The sequence below is a fragment of the Semicossyphus pulcher genome, unplaced genomic scaffold (genome assembly GCF_022749685.1).
Source record: "Semicossyphus pulcher isolate SPU_LCO1_2020_fin unplaced genomic scaffold, fSemPul1.0.p SCAF_20, whole genome shotgun sequence".
Taxonomy (NCBI): domain Eukaryota; kingdom Metazoa; phylum Chordata; class Actinopteri; order Labriformes; family Labridae; genus Semicossyphus; species Semicossyphus pulcher.
In genome coordinates this window covers 22,635,128-22,650,020 of record NW_027211694.1, presented here as the reverse complement: position 1 = coordinate 22,650,020, position 14,893 = coordinate 22,635,128, and the positions used below count along the sequence as shown (strand labels likewise).

General features: G+C 46.1%; 1 protein-coding gene across 1 annotated transcript in view; it reads right to left on the bottom strand.

The window, feature by feature from the left end:
- tmtc1 (transmembrane O-mannosyltransferase targeting cadherins 1) overlaps window positions 1–14,893 on the bottom strand; it is a 116,276-nt gene that overhangs the window by 78,143 nt on the left and 23,240 nt on the right. The window contains exons 3-4 of the mRNA XM_069671120.1: window positions 10,592–10,665; window positions 9,339–9,515 (exon numbers count right to left, since the gene is read on the bottom strand). Of these exons, the coding sequence (XP_069527221.1) occupies window positions 9,339–9,515; window positions 10,592–10,665 (251 nt within the window). The remainder of the gene's footprint in view (window positions 1–9,338; window positions 9,516–10,591; window positions 10,666–14,893) is intronic.

Sequence of the window (14,893 nt, the reverse complement as noted above, 5' to 3'; positions counted from 1 at the left end):
CCACCACAGAGGTATTAAAATGTGCTCTGACTTTAGGCAGTTTCCTCACATGCAAACAGATCCAATAACTCACTCACACACACTCACCTAAAAACGCTCCACAACATCAAACTGTTTTTCTTATACGTCCTGTTTGATCCCGCTAAGCAACAGCTGGCATGCAGCCTGCTGCTCCTGTTATGCTCCGAGTCTGACAAAGCAATTACACAACATGCACAACACTCCACAGGCGGTTCCCCGACCTCTCACATTCCTCTTACAGATTCCTGCTCCAGTGTTCGACTTCGCTCCATTATGAACTTGCAGCCTGTTTCTCTCCTCCATCAGTTTGTCATCCATCCTCTTGCACACCTTTTTATCTCTGACAGAAACTCTCTCTCCCTCCGTCTGTCACCCTGTTAGCCTTTTCAGACGATCCTCGGCAGCTGTTGAGGTTTAATTGAAGCTCAAATTAAATCAGCTGCAGTTTAATCTTCACTGGATCCCAAACGGGGAGACGAGGACGGGGACGGCTGCCTGTGATGCTGGCAACGTCCCATAATTCCTCCTTGTTACAAATCCCATTAAGCACTGAGACATACTGTATCGCTAACCTTCTCACACTGACAACTTCAACTCTGCGCCCAGATTTAAAACCATTTTTGTTGCACTGTTGCAGAAAAGCGTCTGCCTGTCAGGATGTTTGAGGAAGAAGAAAATGCCTTCACGTCAAACAGCAACCACAAAAATTCAAACGATGTCACCTCATCCAGAAACTCTCGATTCGAGCTGCAGTTTATCACACTCGAGCTGTAACCTGAGGGGATGTTTCATCGCTGCATGCAGAGGAGAATGTGAGCTCATATACGTGTTGTAATTGTGAAGGTTGGGGTCTCGTTTCTGAGTCTGTTCTGTAATGAGGAAGCTGGAGGAGTGAGTGTGGAGGCTCGAGAGGTTAATCGGGTTGTAATCACATGATTAGTCCTCGTGTAAACACAAACAGAGACTGAATCACTTCTGGCTGTCTGCTGGCCTCACCTGCGGAAGAGACGGGGCACAGAGAAGACTACACTCACACGATATTTTAATTCCTGCTAGACCTGAAGCTTTGCATAAAAATGACACACAGCATAAAGAAACAAAAGCCCTTTCACACGGGACCAGTGCAACCTCGAGATCGTCAGCAGATCTTCGGTGATCTTAATCCGGCGTACATTTGCCATATTTGATATTTGTTGAGTACAAATTCCACCGTGTACCACCGACCCTATTTCACCAAACACAGAGCTCATGTGATTTTATTAGTCGGAATCAGATTTAGTTATTTTTCATGCCCTCTTTGTTGGCAACTGTTGCAGAAACCTGACAGAATTGTTGTCGCTCGTTCAGGAGGCTCTAGGGGATCAGCAGAAAGAGAAATCTGAACAGCATCATAAGAGTGAACTCTCAGCATGATTAAATGGATGATATCGGAGCAGCATGCAGCACAGAACATTCTTTAGTCATTAAAACAGTGATTATGTGGAAGCCTGTTAATAGAAACACTAGGAAGCAAACTTTATCTTGAGCCGTGACCTCAAATCTCTCAGATAATGTCAGTAAATTAAGTAACATACAGACTCTCTTATACTGTAAAGCCGTATTCACACAGGACCAGTATTACCTGGGGACCTCATGTGATTTAGAAATTAGAAAAGCATTCCCATGGGACAAACAAAGTCTGTATTTTACTACAATTTACAGACATTATCTCCCGGATATGATTGAAAATGTCACGGCTACGCGTAACATCTTTCCATGCACATCATCCATCTCATCGTCTTTGGAGATTTCAGTCTTGTGATGGATTTGCTCTTTCTGTGAACGGGTCCCCATGCTGCGAGGCGAGATGAGCCTCCTGAGTTTGCACCCAAAATGCTGTCAAAACATTCGTTTGTAGTTTCCACGGCAGCCTCCTTAAATCACGACCGGGAAAGAGGCGGGAAAGAGAAAATATTCGACCCCAAATTACGGAGATGCCGATGCGCACAGGATGTTATCAGATGACCTCTGTGTTCACCAAAATACGGTCGGTAATTTGTGCTGGAATTTTTACTTTACAAATTACGGGCATGGCCGATTGGCACGGGATTCAGATCACAGACGACCTCCGCAATTATTACAAATTACCAGACTTCCCCAGGTTATAGCAGTCCCCTGTGAAGAGGGCTTAATACACTTTTACATGTGTCTGTTAGCTCAAGTTGTTTATCAGCCTCCACTCATACCAGTGTTAGAAATTAGCATCAGTAACCTGCCAAATGTGGCGTTTTTGTGCAGGTGAATTTGCTTAATTTAGCAGCCACTGTGACGGGCAGCAAGCAAGTAATGCAACTGTAACATTGATTTGTGACGTTCCATAACGAGGGCTAAATCGTTGTTTCACACGGAAACGTAAACAAGGACACACGGGGGCGTTCCCAGCTCAGCCATCCAGATGCTGTTGGCTAACATTTTAGCAAAAACGTGGCGCTACGTTGCAGCGGTAAAGACGTGTGCAGACGAAACCTCTAAGGAGGAGACACAGGCCAGAGAGCCTAAGAATGTTCTTTGATGAGAAGGGGAGAGAAGACGAGAACGGCGTGCCCCGGTCAGGAGACAAGACAGACGATGTCCTGTTCGGCATGTCGCCAACGTGCTGCAGATGCCTGAGAGAGAGAATGCAGACTTTAAATATTTACCTTATGAAATCAAGTAGCATATATATATATTTTATTTTTTATGCCTTTGTTTTAGAGAGAGAGGACACAGCAGAGAGAGAGAGTGGGGATGACACGAGGCGGAGGGCCGAGGATGGGTGTCGAACCCGGCGCCGCTGCATCGAGGACTGAGCCTCTGTATGTGGGCCGCCGATTTAACCGCTGAGCTAAACCAACGACCCATAAAGGAGCATATTTACCTGAAGAACATGCAGTTACATATTGCCGGACAAAACAATAAAGTGCCCGTTAAAAATGGAGTGGCGTGTAGATTTTGGAATCCACCAGCCACGGCCCTGACTCATCCTTATCAGCAACGTGTCAATATTGTTTGAGTGCATGGAAACAGCACGTGTGTGCACATGAAGCATTAACAGCGAGCTCACTTGCAGTGTGTAAAAGATGAACCTGTTTGTGTGAGTGAAACGTTGCACAGAGCACCTCGCAGCTCAGCGAGACCGGCATCCAAAAAGAACGGTCGCCACAGTGAAGCCGATCCCGCCTGAATGCTCTCGTAATTTTGGCTTTGGCAGCAACAAAGTCAACACAGTTTGTTTACCACGACTTTAGCTCTGAATCAGAGCGAGAGAGAGAGAGAGAGAGAGCGAGAGAGACAGAGAGAGAGAGACGGAGAGAGAGAGAGAAAGAGAGAGAGAGAGAGAGATCTAAATCCTGCAGAGAGACATCTGTATCCCTGCTCGCTGACACTATCGCAGTGCAGCAGCCCTTCGTTTGCTTTACACCACTACCACTGCTATTACACAGGCTTACTGCTGTGCATGTGTGCGTGTGTGTGTGTGTATTAGTTTTACAGTATTAAGTGTTATCATAGCGGCTGGCACTAATCTGGAGGAAGACATAAACCCGACTGAGAGAGGAGATGAGTCGAGCGCCGGCAGCTGAAACCCGGACTGGACTGAAGGACATGACGAGCAGAGAGGATGATACTGCATTAAACACACACACACACACACACACACAGTCACGCACAATGATGTCATTGCTCTGTGATGTCTCAAAGCCTCGTTTTCAGCTCACTAAAACATTAAAAGTCTAATTTAAAGTAAATTTGGAATCTGCTCGTTTTATAGACAAAGATCAGGAAGTGTTTTAAAAATGGTCAAAAATTAAAACCAAAATAAAAGTTAAGAAAAAGGAAGAAAGAAAAAAGTGAAGGCCTGGACAGAGACAAAGACGAGCACACGAATTTACAGAACTACAACCACCATCAGGTTTTCCAGCTCAGCAGATTTAAAAACAGCAACGATCATCTCCAAAGCCTCTTTCACACTCGACATACCCGACATCGTCTGGTCAAATGTCTGCAAGAAGTCGACGTGAGCAGATGTGTGAAACCAGAAGAAGAAGAGCGACACACGACAGGATGATTAACAACATCAGAGGTCGAAGAAGAAGGATCGTTTACAAGACGACAGCAGAGATGTCTGCAGACTGGAGACAGGAAGAGATTCTGGAGGCTGTGAGGCCGACGAGGAAACTGTTCCCAGTTGTAGGGACTTCTGCAGCGTAGGTTTTACACCCGCCAACCCGTCCGACAGGGAAAATCTCCAGCTGTGAGGGACGTGTGTGAGACGGCAGACTGTCTTGAAATGTTCTGGAAGGAGTGCACGTGTGAAATGGGCTTAACTGTGCAACAAAAGATACGAGCTTAGCTTTGTTTCTGAGGTTTGACTTCACATCTAAAGAAAGGGACGCAAAAAACACAAAGCATCCTGGGAAACGACGCTGACACTGGGCCTAAAACTGGAGGAAAGCTCCTGCAGAGAAAACAGGCTCTGCCTCCCTTCACACCTCGTTTTCACTAACGAGTTTCAGAAGCCTGGAAACGATTTTCTCTTTAAGGTTAAATCAAAAAATCTCAACGAGTTCAGCAAGAAATTCAGCTGATTTTAGACACACATTCATGTGATGTTAGTAACTGATGAAAAAGCAAATCCAAAATGCTAATCAATGAAGCAAACATGCATTCAGGGAGACACACACGCAGCCTAATGAACACACACACACACACAAACACAAACACACACACACACACACACTCTGAAAGCCCTGCAGTGCTCTGGATGTTTGCCACACTTCTAAGTGACAGATGCCCCGGGGAAGTTTGCCTAGAATAACCTCAGATACAGATTACACTCAGTGCACACTCACTTACACACTCACTTACACACACACACACACACACACACACACACACACACACACACACACACACACACACACACACACACACACACACACACACACACACACACACACACACACACACACACACACACACACACACACACACCCCTCCCCATGCACGCGGTGTTTCAGTGTGTTATCAGCCGGTCGAGCTCAGCAGCAGCCGGCTAATTCCAGAACATTTCAGACCGGCTTACACAGCAGGGAGCCTCCCAAACATCTGGACCTGTGCAGGGCCTCGCTCGCACATAAAAGCACGCACGCTTATGCAAATTCTCAGAAACACACACACACACACACACACACACACACACACACACACACACACACACACACACACACACACACACACACACACACACACACACACACACACACACACACACACACACACACACACACACACAGACACACACTCTGTTGGAAAGCCAGGACACAGCTCTTAGTTTTGGCTGTCACACTCCTCCCTCCCCTCTGGGGCTGCGCAGACCGGAGCAGCTTCTCCATCAGGCTGACGGCAACATGCGGACACAATGATACAGAAACATACTGGATGAATGTGGAGGCTTCCTTTAGTTGAGACCGTGAACAGAGCAGCATGTTTCATGTCTCTGCTCATTAAAATCTGTTTATACATCCCTGCTGATCATGTCCCAAAGCGGCACTCTTTTTGTTGGTTCATAAATGTCTGCTCCTTTCCTTCCGGGCGTTTTCCAAAATGTCAGGATTTAATGAAAATCAACTTGCAGAGACTTGAAACCTTCTGCAGACGGATAATCCATCACGTTTACTGCCCTTTGGGTTTCATCAATTAATCATTTCAACATTTTAAGATGCAGAAACTTCTGGAGAGAGAGAGAGAGAGAGAGAGAGAGAGAGAGAGAGAGAGAGAGAGACAGAGAGAGAGAGAGAGAGAGATCACAGAGAAATGTTATTGACCAACAGAACCTCAGGTCTTTGTGTAATTTGATTTTAATGCCCTTAATTTGACATGTCTTTAAGGAATACTTATAAAGTGACAAAAATCACAAGCGGCGCCCAGTTAGTGACGCGTTCTCCATCAGCCAGCAGTGGTTGGTCTGCCAGAGAGGGTAGGCGGAGCTAAGCGGCTGCTTTTCCGCTCTCTGCAAGTGTTGCGAGTAAACAGTAATCTACTATGGCTGAACAAACAAAGAAAAGATGGATGACTACAGATACAACTTCAACAAGAAGTGAAAATCCAAAGAAGAAGAAACAAACTCGACGCTAAGCATGTTAGCCCAGACGTCCCTCTCGCTAGCCACTTCTTCCAGCTCCTCCTGGAGGATCCCGAGGCGTTCTCAGGCCAGGTGGGATATATAATCCCTCCCTCTGAGTCCGCCCAGGGGTCTTCTGGGTACCCAGAAAAAACCTCCTAATCAGATGCAACTTTCATCAACATTTTTCACAACTTCCTGGCACTTTGTAGACTCAAAGATTAATCGATTTGAACGGCTGCTTAGCTCAGCGGTTAAATCAGAGGCACGTATACAGAGCCTGCAGTCCTCAGCACGGCGGCCTCGGGTTTACCTCCCACCCTCGGCCCTTTGCTGCGTGTCGTCCCCTCTCTCTCCCCCTTGTTTCCAACACTATCATCTGTCCTCTCGCTCAATAAAGGCAAGAAAGGCCCAAAAATTATCTTTAAAAACAGATTCATTGATGACAAAATAATCGTGAGTTGCAGCCCCTCAGTAATATCTACAGAGTGCTGTGGAACAGTTTAACAATCAGGAAATGAACAGTGAAAATGTGGGTGCATGAACTCTGGTGCAACAAATATCATGAGCTCAAAGGAGCCTCGCGTTTTAACAAACCTCCACGGGAGCATATTTACAGAAGTTGGCTAATCTATGCTAACAATGCTAGCTCCTGAGGTGACAGGAGATCGGCTGTTATTTGTTTCCAGTGTTTTCTTCTTCTCCTTCTCCTTCTGAGATACGTGCTTCACTATCAAAAGATGGAGCGACGCTCAATAGTGGATCGACCTGTTCACGTCAAGAGGAAGAGGACCATTCTCGAGAACTGAACGATGGACTACGCCCGAAACAAGGAGCGGAGTTCAGAGAGCAGGAAGAGGAGAAAACTTTTTGGACACTCACTTCGGGACATATTGACATATTTGGACTGTTTTAAGTATTTTCTTCTTTTTAATAATGAAATTAGATTATGAATCCACATTTTAATCTAATGTGCATGCTTCCCTGCTAAATGTAGCAATAATATTAAATGCAACTGTAATTAAAGAGACTCTGGACGTTGGTTTTTCCTCCTCACGTTGGTGCATGCTACACTGTGTTTACATCTTTCTAAAAGGGTCTTATAGGTTTCCTTATGTTCATGACCCTTTTGTTTGAAGTTCTCAAACCATAAATAAATCTTTCCAGCAAATAATAAGTGCCAAGATCGACGAGAGGAAAGCTGCCGTTGGCTGGCACTGACTCTCAGTACGAGGGCTGTTCTACTGAGTGAGGCGTCAGAGGGAGCAGGGCGGCCGCTCGGAGAAGCTACACGAATTCCCTCGCTACCAGCGTAACCATCTTTTATTAGAGTAATACTCTTTAGACTACAGATGTAACCCTCTGATCAGAGAGCTGGACCAGTACCTCCTGCACAGGGGTAACTCGGGATCTAACAATGCACGATTAGTTACATCTAGTTACAACAAATGATTAGTGTATCGTATGCAAGTTTAAACTCACATAATTTGTCCAACACATTTATTTAGTTTGCTTCTCCCCTCTGTCTGCTGCGCTCCGTTCTGCTCGTCACCGTTTTCAGCCAAATCTGATGTTTTTGTTCCGTCTGGTTTCCTGTCGTTCTCACCTTGTGTTGTTCTTTTTATCGCTCGTGCTGCAGAACAGATCCTCCTCAGGGACAAACAAAGGTGTTAAACGTGTTACCACAGCACTATTCTCCTCTCCTTCTAGGCCATGTATTTGAACTTTGCCCGGCAAGTCGGGCAAGGCTGGAATGTGTATATATAGTGCGTATATTTGCCGTGTATGCCTGAGGAGGTACCGTGTGTGTAAGCTAGTATGTAAGAGGATAAAATGTGGAAGCTGCAACTGAAAAGAGAAAGAAGTGACCAGATGTTCTCTGTGAGGGAAGATTTATCTTTAGAAACGCTGAAAGCTCCTGCAAGATTTTCCTGCTGAACAGAAGCGACGTGAACCCAGAGTCTGCCTGGAAGCTAAGAGTGCGTCTGCAGACTGATGGCGTGTTTTGGAAAATGGCCAGCAGTAATGTAGAATATATGCCATTTGCAGTTAATGGGCTAAAACATACAAAACACGAGTATGGGCCATTAAAAGAAGCAGCTGGAAGGGTAGAGAGACGGGAGAGGGAGGGAGAGACGGCTCTGTGTGTTTTATCTGAAGCTCACTGCACTCCAGGCATCTGTCCTCTATTATCTCTGCAGGCTTTCCTTTAACCGAGCCGAGCAGGGACGACAAACAGCAGCAGCAGCAGCAGCACAGCGGGCTGGTAAAAAGTGGGACATGGATAATGGCTTCTGTGTAAAGTCACACAGGAAGGACGGTCAATTTACTACACTCAGGTTCTGCACACGAAGGAAACATCCTCCTCCATTTCTCAGGAATCTCTGCAGCTCTGATGTGTGTTGATGTAAGGTGACGGACAGCACAAACCTCTGCACCACAGCTTTTCCTCTCTGCATCTGAAGGAGGTATTGCAGGTAAATTCTTGCATGCAAAAGAGCTCATTTTGAATTATTTATGTAAATATGTCGTTGGAAACATAAGGGGCAATAAGGCAGCAAAAACAAATACAAGTGCAACACATGCTGGTGCCTCGAGCCGCGCAGGCTACAGAAAGAAGTGACTGTGTGAGAGGAGCGGGCCGTCCGCCGGGCCGAGTATCGATCATTTAAATGTCATTAACGTTAAAGTCGCTCATGTCCTCTGCTTCATGAGCACTGATCTGGACAAACGGCTTGCTGCTACCTGCCCACTCTTTTTAACTCCCATGAAGGAGAGGACGCAGCCACGGTTTTAATCAATGCGATGCAGCACTTGCAGATGTTTCCACAGAACTTAAAGTGTTTGGATGTTTTGATTTATCGAGCCTGAGGGAGGTTCAGCTATGAATAAATGTAAGACCCTACGGAGGAGGCCCGCCATCCAAAAACACGCCAAAAGGCCAAACAACTGTTCTGGGTGAAATCTCGTCCCACATATCGGTGCACACGTTTCCAGACAAACACAAACAAAACTTTATGGTTGCAGCGGGACGCTCGCAGCTGTGATCCAGTGCAGCAGAGTAAATATAAAGAAAAGCATTAAAAAGAACTGTGTGCACGCTCAGACGACCACCGCCACATAAATCCAGATAAGAAAGCACAACATAAAGTGTGTGTGTGTGTGTGTGCGCTCTTACTGTATGAGCGGCCTGCGGCAGAGCACCAGGGCGTCGTACAGCACACACACTCCGAACACGGTGATGCCCGTCTCCTTCACCAGCATGGCGCAGGTACCCAGCAGCAGGCTGACGAGGAGACACCCCGGAGACACGGTGGGGGGGAAGGAGTCCTCGGAGACGCTCACACCGACACTCCTGAGGATGAAGTGATGAACAGAGACAGGTGAGCCGGAGCTCGGTCACAGGAGATGCTTCCTGTTTCCTTGGGGCTGGTTTTTCATGATCCTGTTTAAATCGATCGAAAATAAAAACTATAATTGCGAGTTTCATTGTTTTTGCATCTGAAAGCCAAGAGTTTGGTCTTTGGCATCATGAAGTTATGATGACATCATAACATGCTGTATGGTGACATCGTTATCGCGGGCCACGTACAGTGTCACATGTTGTATCGTGTCAAGAGTTTCCCTGCGATTCCCGCCTCTAACGTTTATTATGATCTACATGTACGGTAAACAAACATCACGCTAAAATATTCAGTGATCAGAACAAGTGAAACACTACTGTGACATGAAAAAGGAATCACAAATATAAGAAGTCTGACCGTTCCTCAGGATGTGAGATTAAAGAGCGGCATGATTATCAGCATACATCTATGAGTTCTGGCGTTCCACGCCGATCAGATACGGACGTGAACCTCGGCTGCAGGACTGTCAATCAACTTGTTCCCTAAAACCGAGCCGTCATGTTGGGTGTCATTCACATTCTGGGTGTCGACGTTTCATAAGCGTGAAGTCAAAGAGGTTTAGACGAGTTCGACTTGAGCCAAAGATGTGAAGACACCAGAGGAATTTAACTCTGACAGCATGCAGAGCAGATCAACATCCAAACGGTCCAGGCGGTCAAAGTCAAAGCAGGAAGTGGGTCTGCAGACTGGCATCAATCAAATGTTATCAACATGTTCCAGATCTTAGTGTTTCGTTTATTCAGTCAGTCATTATTACAGGACAAAACAACAAACAAACAATCTATAGCAGACTGATATCAACCAATGAGAGCACAGAGCCTCCTCTGATCACATGACAGCCTTTGTATTTACTGTAACGACTTATATCTCAGCTTATTTTGACAAAGAGCACCAGCAAACAGAACAGGAGTGAGATGTTAGGACTACCCAGCAGGGACAGGCTGAGAAACGCTGCTAACTAGCACACGCCTTCATGTAAGCGCCGTTTTCCACGACAGAGTGTGTGGGAGGAACAGAGTCGTCTTACCTGATGTAGGAGAGGAACGTCAGCAAGAACAGCAGACAGGCCAAGACGTCAGCTCTGCCCACGATCCCAGACACCTGCAGCACACACACACACACACACACACACACACACACACACACACACACACACACACACACACACACACACACACACACACACACACACACACACACACACACACACACACACACACACACACACACACACACACACACACACACACACACACACACACACACAGATTTCAGAGATTAGTCATCGTGTAGAAACAGTGCTGATGCATACCTTAGACATCACTGCCTCTGCAGAGTCCGGCTGTGTTCATACCAAACCCTGCGAGCAGAATCACTGTGATTACAGCTCGGTCAGGCGCAGGAGCCGTTAAAGCGTGTGCATAAGTTTTGAGCACACATGACTGGGAATATAACACACTGCGAATTTAAATAAATGACTGCAGTCACAGAATTCCAGGAGCTTCTAGTAAATCCTGGAAAAGCCTCACACCTGCCTGCGACGTTCTTCTGTTTGCATCGTGCATCCTGCCAGAAGGGTGCGACATTTTGCAAAAGCCAGGGTGTGTTGAGGTGACACCACAAACAGCAGTTAACATACAAAGACAGACGTATATTTAAAACCTGAGGGCCCTAATCTACGTGTTCTCCTTCATCTCTGTGGAATCAATGGGTTTGAAAAGGTGTAGAGATGCGGTGGGGCTCCTAAAGCAGAATCTCTCCTGTGGTCATGTTTGTAGTTTAGATGAAGTGACAGTATCGAGGAAGGACATGTACAACCAAAGAAGACAGTAGTGTACAAGTGGCTACGTACAGTATGACTTTACTCTGGGACAGCTGTGCTCTGAGCTAAGTGCTAACTGGAGCTTTACGTCTCCTCTCTTTGTCTCCTCTGTCGGCAGTGTGCTGTAGATCGCCTCGTCTTGTCTATGGAGTCAAGTGAGGGTCAAAAAGATTTTGAGCTCGCGAAAAAAATGTCCACAAATAATTTCACAGCCTGCAGTTGTATTTCACGTTTTGTGTGCATGTCAAAAAATTGTTGCATGCAAGTATCTAACACCTCTTTCCCACCTAAATTTAGCGAGTATGCCAGTGAAGTATCCTCCTGTCGGTCTCTTTTCTGCTGCGTCACCGTCTGACGTCACAAACGCGCCCGAGACAGGGTTAGTAACCAGTGAAGATGTTACAGCGGTTAGGTCTTTATCGTATCTATTACTCATTCAGTCTGTTTATCAAACTCGGCAACGACAAATTAGGAACGATGTTTGAGCGCTGCTCGCAGAGGTTACCGACGGAGCGTAGCATCGCGCCGGAAAGGGGGCGGAGCTTAGCGTGTCGACACGAGTTGTTCCCATCAATGCCGATCGGAGCCGAGGCGATAATTACCTGGATAATTACGCGGCTTAATTTTGTGAATGTGAAAAGTATTGTCCTCACAAGTTTGTAAATTCGTAAATACGTTTTGCAGGTGTAGAAATATTTCGTGCAAACAGAAAAGATTTACAAATGTGGAGTTTCCCCCAACGAACCCCTGCTCAGGCCTCCGGAGATGGGCACAAACTTCTGCCTGACCTCGCTCTCACTCTTCAGGTTAGCCTCACGCAAATAATCTGGCTACTTTAACATTAACGTAACTCCCTGTCGCCAACGTCATTCCCCACTGAAACACAACCGCAAGCTTTTTAACAAACATTATTTTGCAAGCTCAAAATCTTTTGGACCTTTACCTGATCCAGTGGCGCTGGTTACAGACTTTAAAATGTCTGTATAGGGGCGCTGGTTTAGCTCAGCCGGTAGAGCAGGTGCCCCATTGACAGAGGCAAAGTCCTCGATGCATCAGGTGCGGGTTTGGCTCACAGCCCTCTGCTCGTGTTTAACAGTAGCTAACAGATTATGAGATTTACTTTGAAATATAACCTGATTTCCTGCTTCATTTTCACAGTTTATTGTCTTCGCAGCTGCTGATGATGATGATGAACTGTCACATACCCTCCATTTACACAACCTGGAACACAGAGGTGTGACATCGAGACAGCAGTTTAGCTTTCATCCTGAGGCCTGCGTGTTCGTGATGGTAATTTATTTCAACTTCTAAACAAAACGATATGAAAAAAAGTGACAGGCACAGCCCTTGAACAGGAAATCCAACATGTCTTGCAGCTGCGTTGCATCATTTTCTTTCCTCTCTTGCACAAAAAGACATTTTTGATTAGTACGTGCATTCTTTTAAAGTGTTTCCTGGCTGTGAAGTTGTGTGGCCGAAACTACCTGCTGTGAAACGACGAGTGGACACGTATCAACAGGAATAATCCAACAATTAACAAGCAGCCAAATGAGGCTCAGCTCTGGCAGTTCGCTGTGTTTATCTGCTCTAACAGCCAGTTCAGCAGCCGGGACATTTTTAGGATGTGTGACAGACTGTTGGAAAAAAGTGGACAAACTGTTGGCTTCCTGTCTGCGATGTAATACACTGTGTGTGTTGTCTGTCTTCTTAAATTCAGCCGTGTTTCTCCATAAAGTTGATCTACAGTATCAGCCGCAGCTCCAGCCGCAGGTTTCTGTGTGTGTGTGTGTGTGTGTCGGTGGTTTTTGTGTGTGTGGCGGGGCCTGGCAGAGGAGCAGTAAACATGTCCAGCCAACACTGATAAAGAGCAGGCCGCGAGGGGAGAGAGGATGGAGAAGGGGGGAGGAACAGGAGAGGAGCGAGGGAGGAGGAGGAGGACTTTCATGTGATAACTCATAAAAAAAGGGCAAAGGAATCTCAGCAGCTCCCACACACACACACACACACACACACACACACAGGACCTGGCATGGGCATGCATGGAGCGAGTGGGAGACAAAGAACAGGAGAGACATATTAAATTACAACAGGATGAAATGAGTCTGGCTAGACGCTCGAAAGCTCTAAAGCCTCCAAGCCAGAATCTGTAATCAAAGGCCTGCTCGTGTTGTTTTAGTAAATGTTGCGTTCAGGGTCCACAGGAAAGAACATGACAACTCAGTGTTTTATTAAAGTGTGAAAATATTACAGGTTGTTTTAGATGCTTCAAAGTCGAACTGAAGCAAATAAGAAAAGAAATCGTACATTAAATTTATTCTGCAGCGAGTTCACGAAATCTTTTCCAGGGGGCGTAAATGTTTGCAAATCTGATGTGTGCACGGCAGCTCAGGAACACAGAGTTAAAAAACGTGTCTGTCTTTAAGCGTAGAGAAGCGATGAAAATATTGAAGACATAGAGTGCACTTATATAGATTTTTTTTAGCTGCTGCTCACTCCTGTGCAGCGACACAAAGCCTCGCTCCGGCCCACTGCCATCCATTAAAGGCAACGCACTGACGACTGACAAAATATCCACACTGTTTAAATTCAAGCTTCTGCAGCGACAGAGTCCACTAAACATGTATTTTGAGGGGTTGTACATTTTGTCATTGAGAAAAACAAAAGCAGTGATGTCACCGCAGGTGTTCTGTCTGTGATTGCTGACGGAGAACACCTGCTGAGTTTATTAATTGTTTCCCTGAAGATTCAGACTACAGTAGTTTTGGGCCACTTTACAGCAGAGTTCCTCCTCCCAGCGATGAGGGGAGGAATCTTTGTCTTTGGTCTGCGCAGATGTTCGACACAGATTATCTGTGAGGAGTTTACAGATGTTAAAGTGTTAACAGTGTTTAAGTGTTAAACCTCCAGGACAGATCCATCACTGGCTGGTGTCCCGATTATATCAATCATGTTTGATATTTAGGATTTAAAATCTGGATGATGACATCCCTTAAAGGGCCAGTTCACCAATTTCCAACCTCATAGTCATATCATGCTATCATGGTGAGCTAACGCCATCATGGGAGGAAAAAATGCAATTTCTCCCTGTCCCTTTGGAGGGCGCTATCCGCTTCTCCAACGGGCCCTGGAAAACCTCCGCTGACTACGTAAAACGCATCATCTGGTGGAGGCCAGGGAGCTCGCTAAACTACACTTCCTCATGTAGGACGCCGCCTCCGATGTCATGTCTTGTTCAACATCGTCAGGTTTGAAATGTCGACTGCAGACCTGAAGATGTTTCAGACGATCCACCGGTAAGTTCTCGTTGTATTTCGGATTCTGTAGCTCTGAGCCGTCGCCTGCAGCGATCAATGTCCTCGACTGGAAAACGCCTTGAAAACGCCACCCCTGGGCCGTGAAATACAACCGTTCCTTTCAGAGGGAGGGGTGCAATGCATGCTGGGTGTTGAATGTAGAATGGGGAAACCACAAACTTTTTGTACGACTTTCTCCACAGCTATGGCGCCA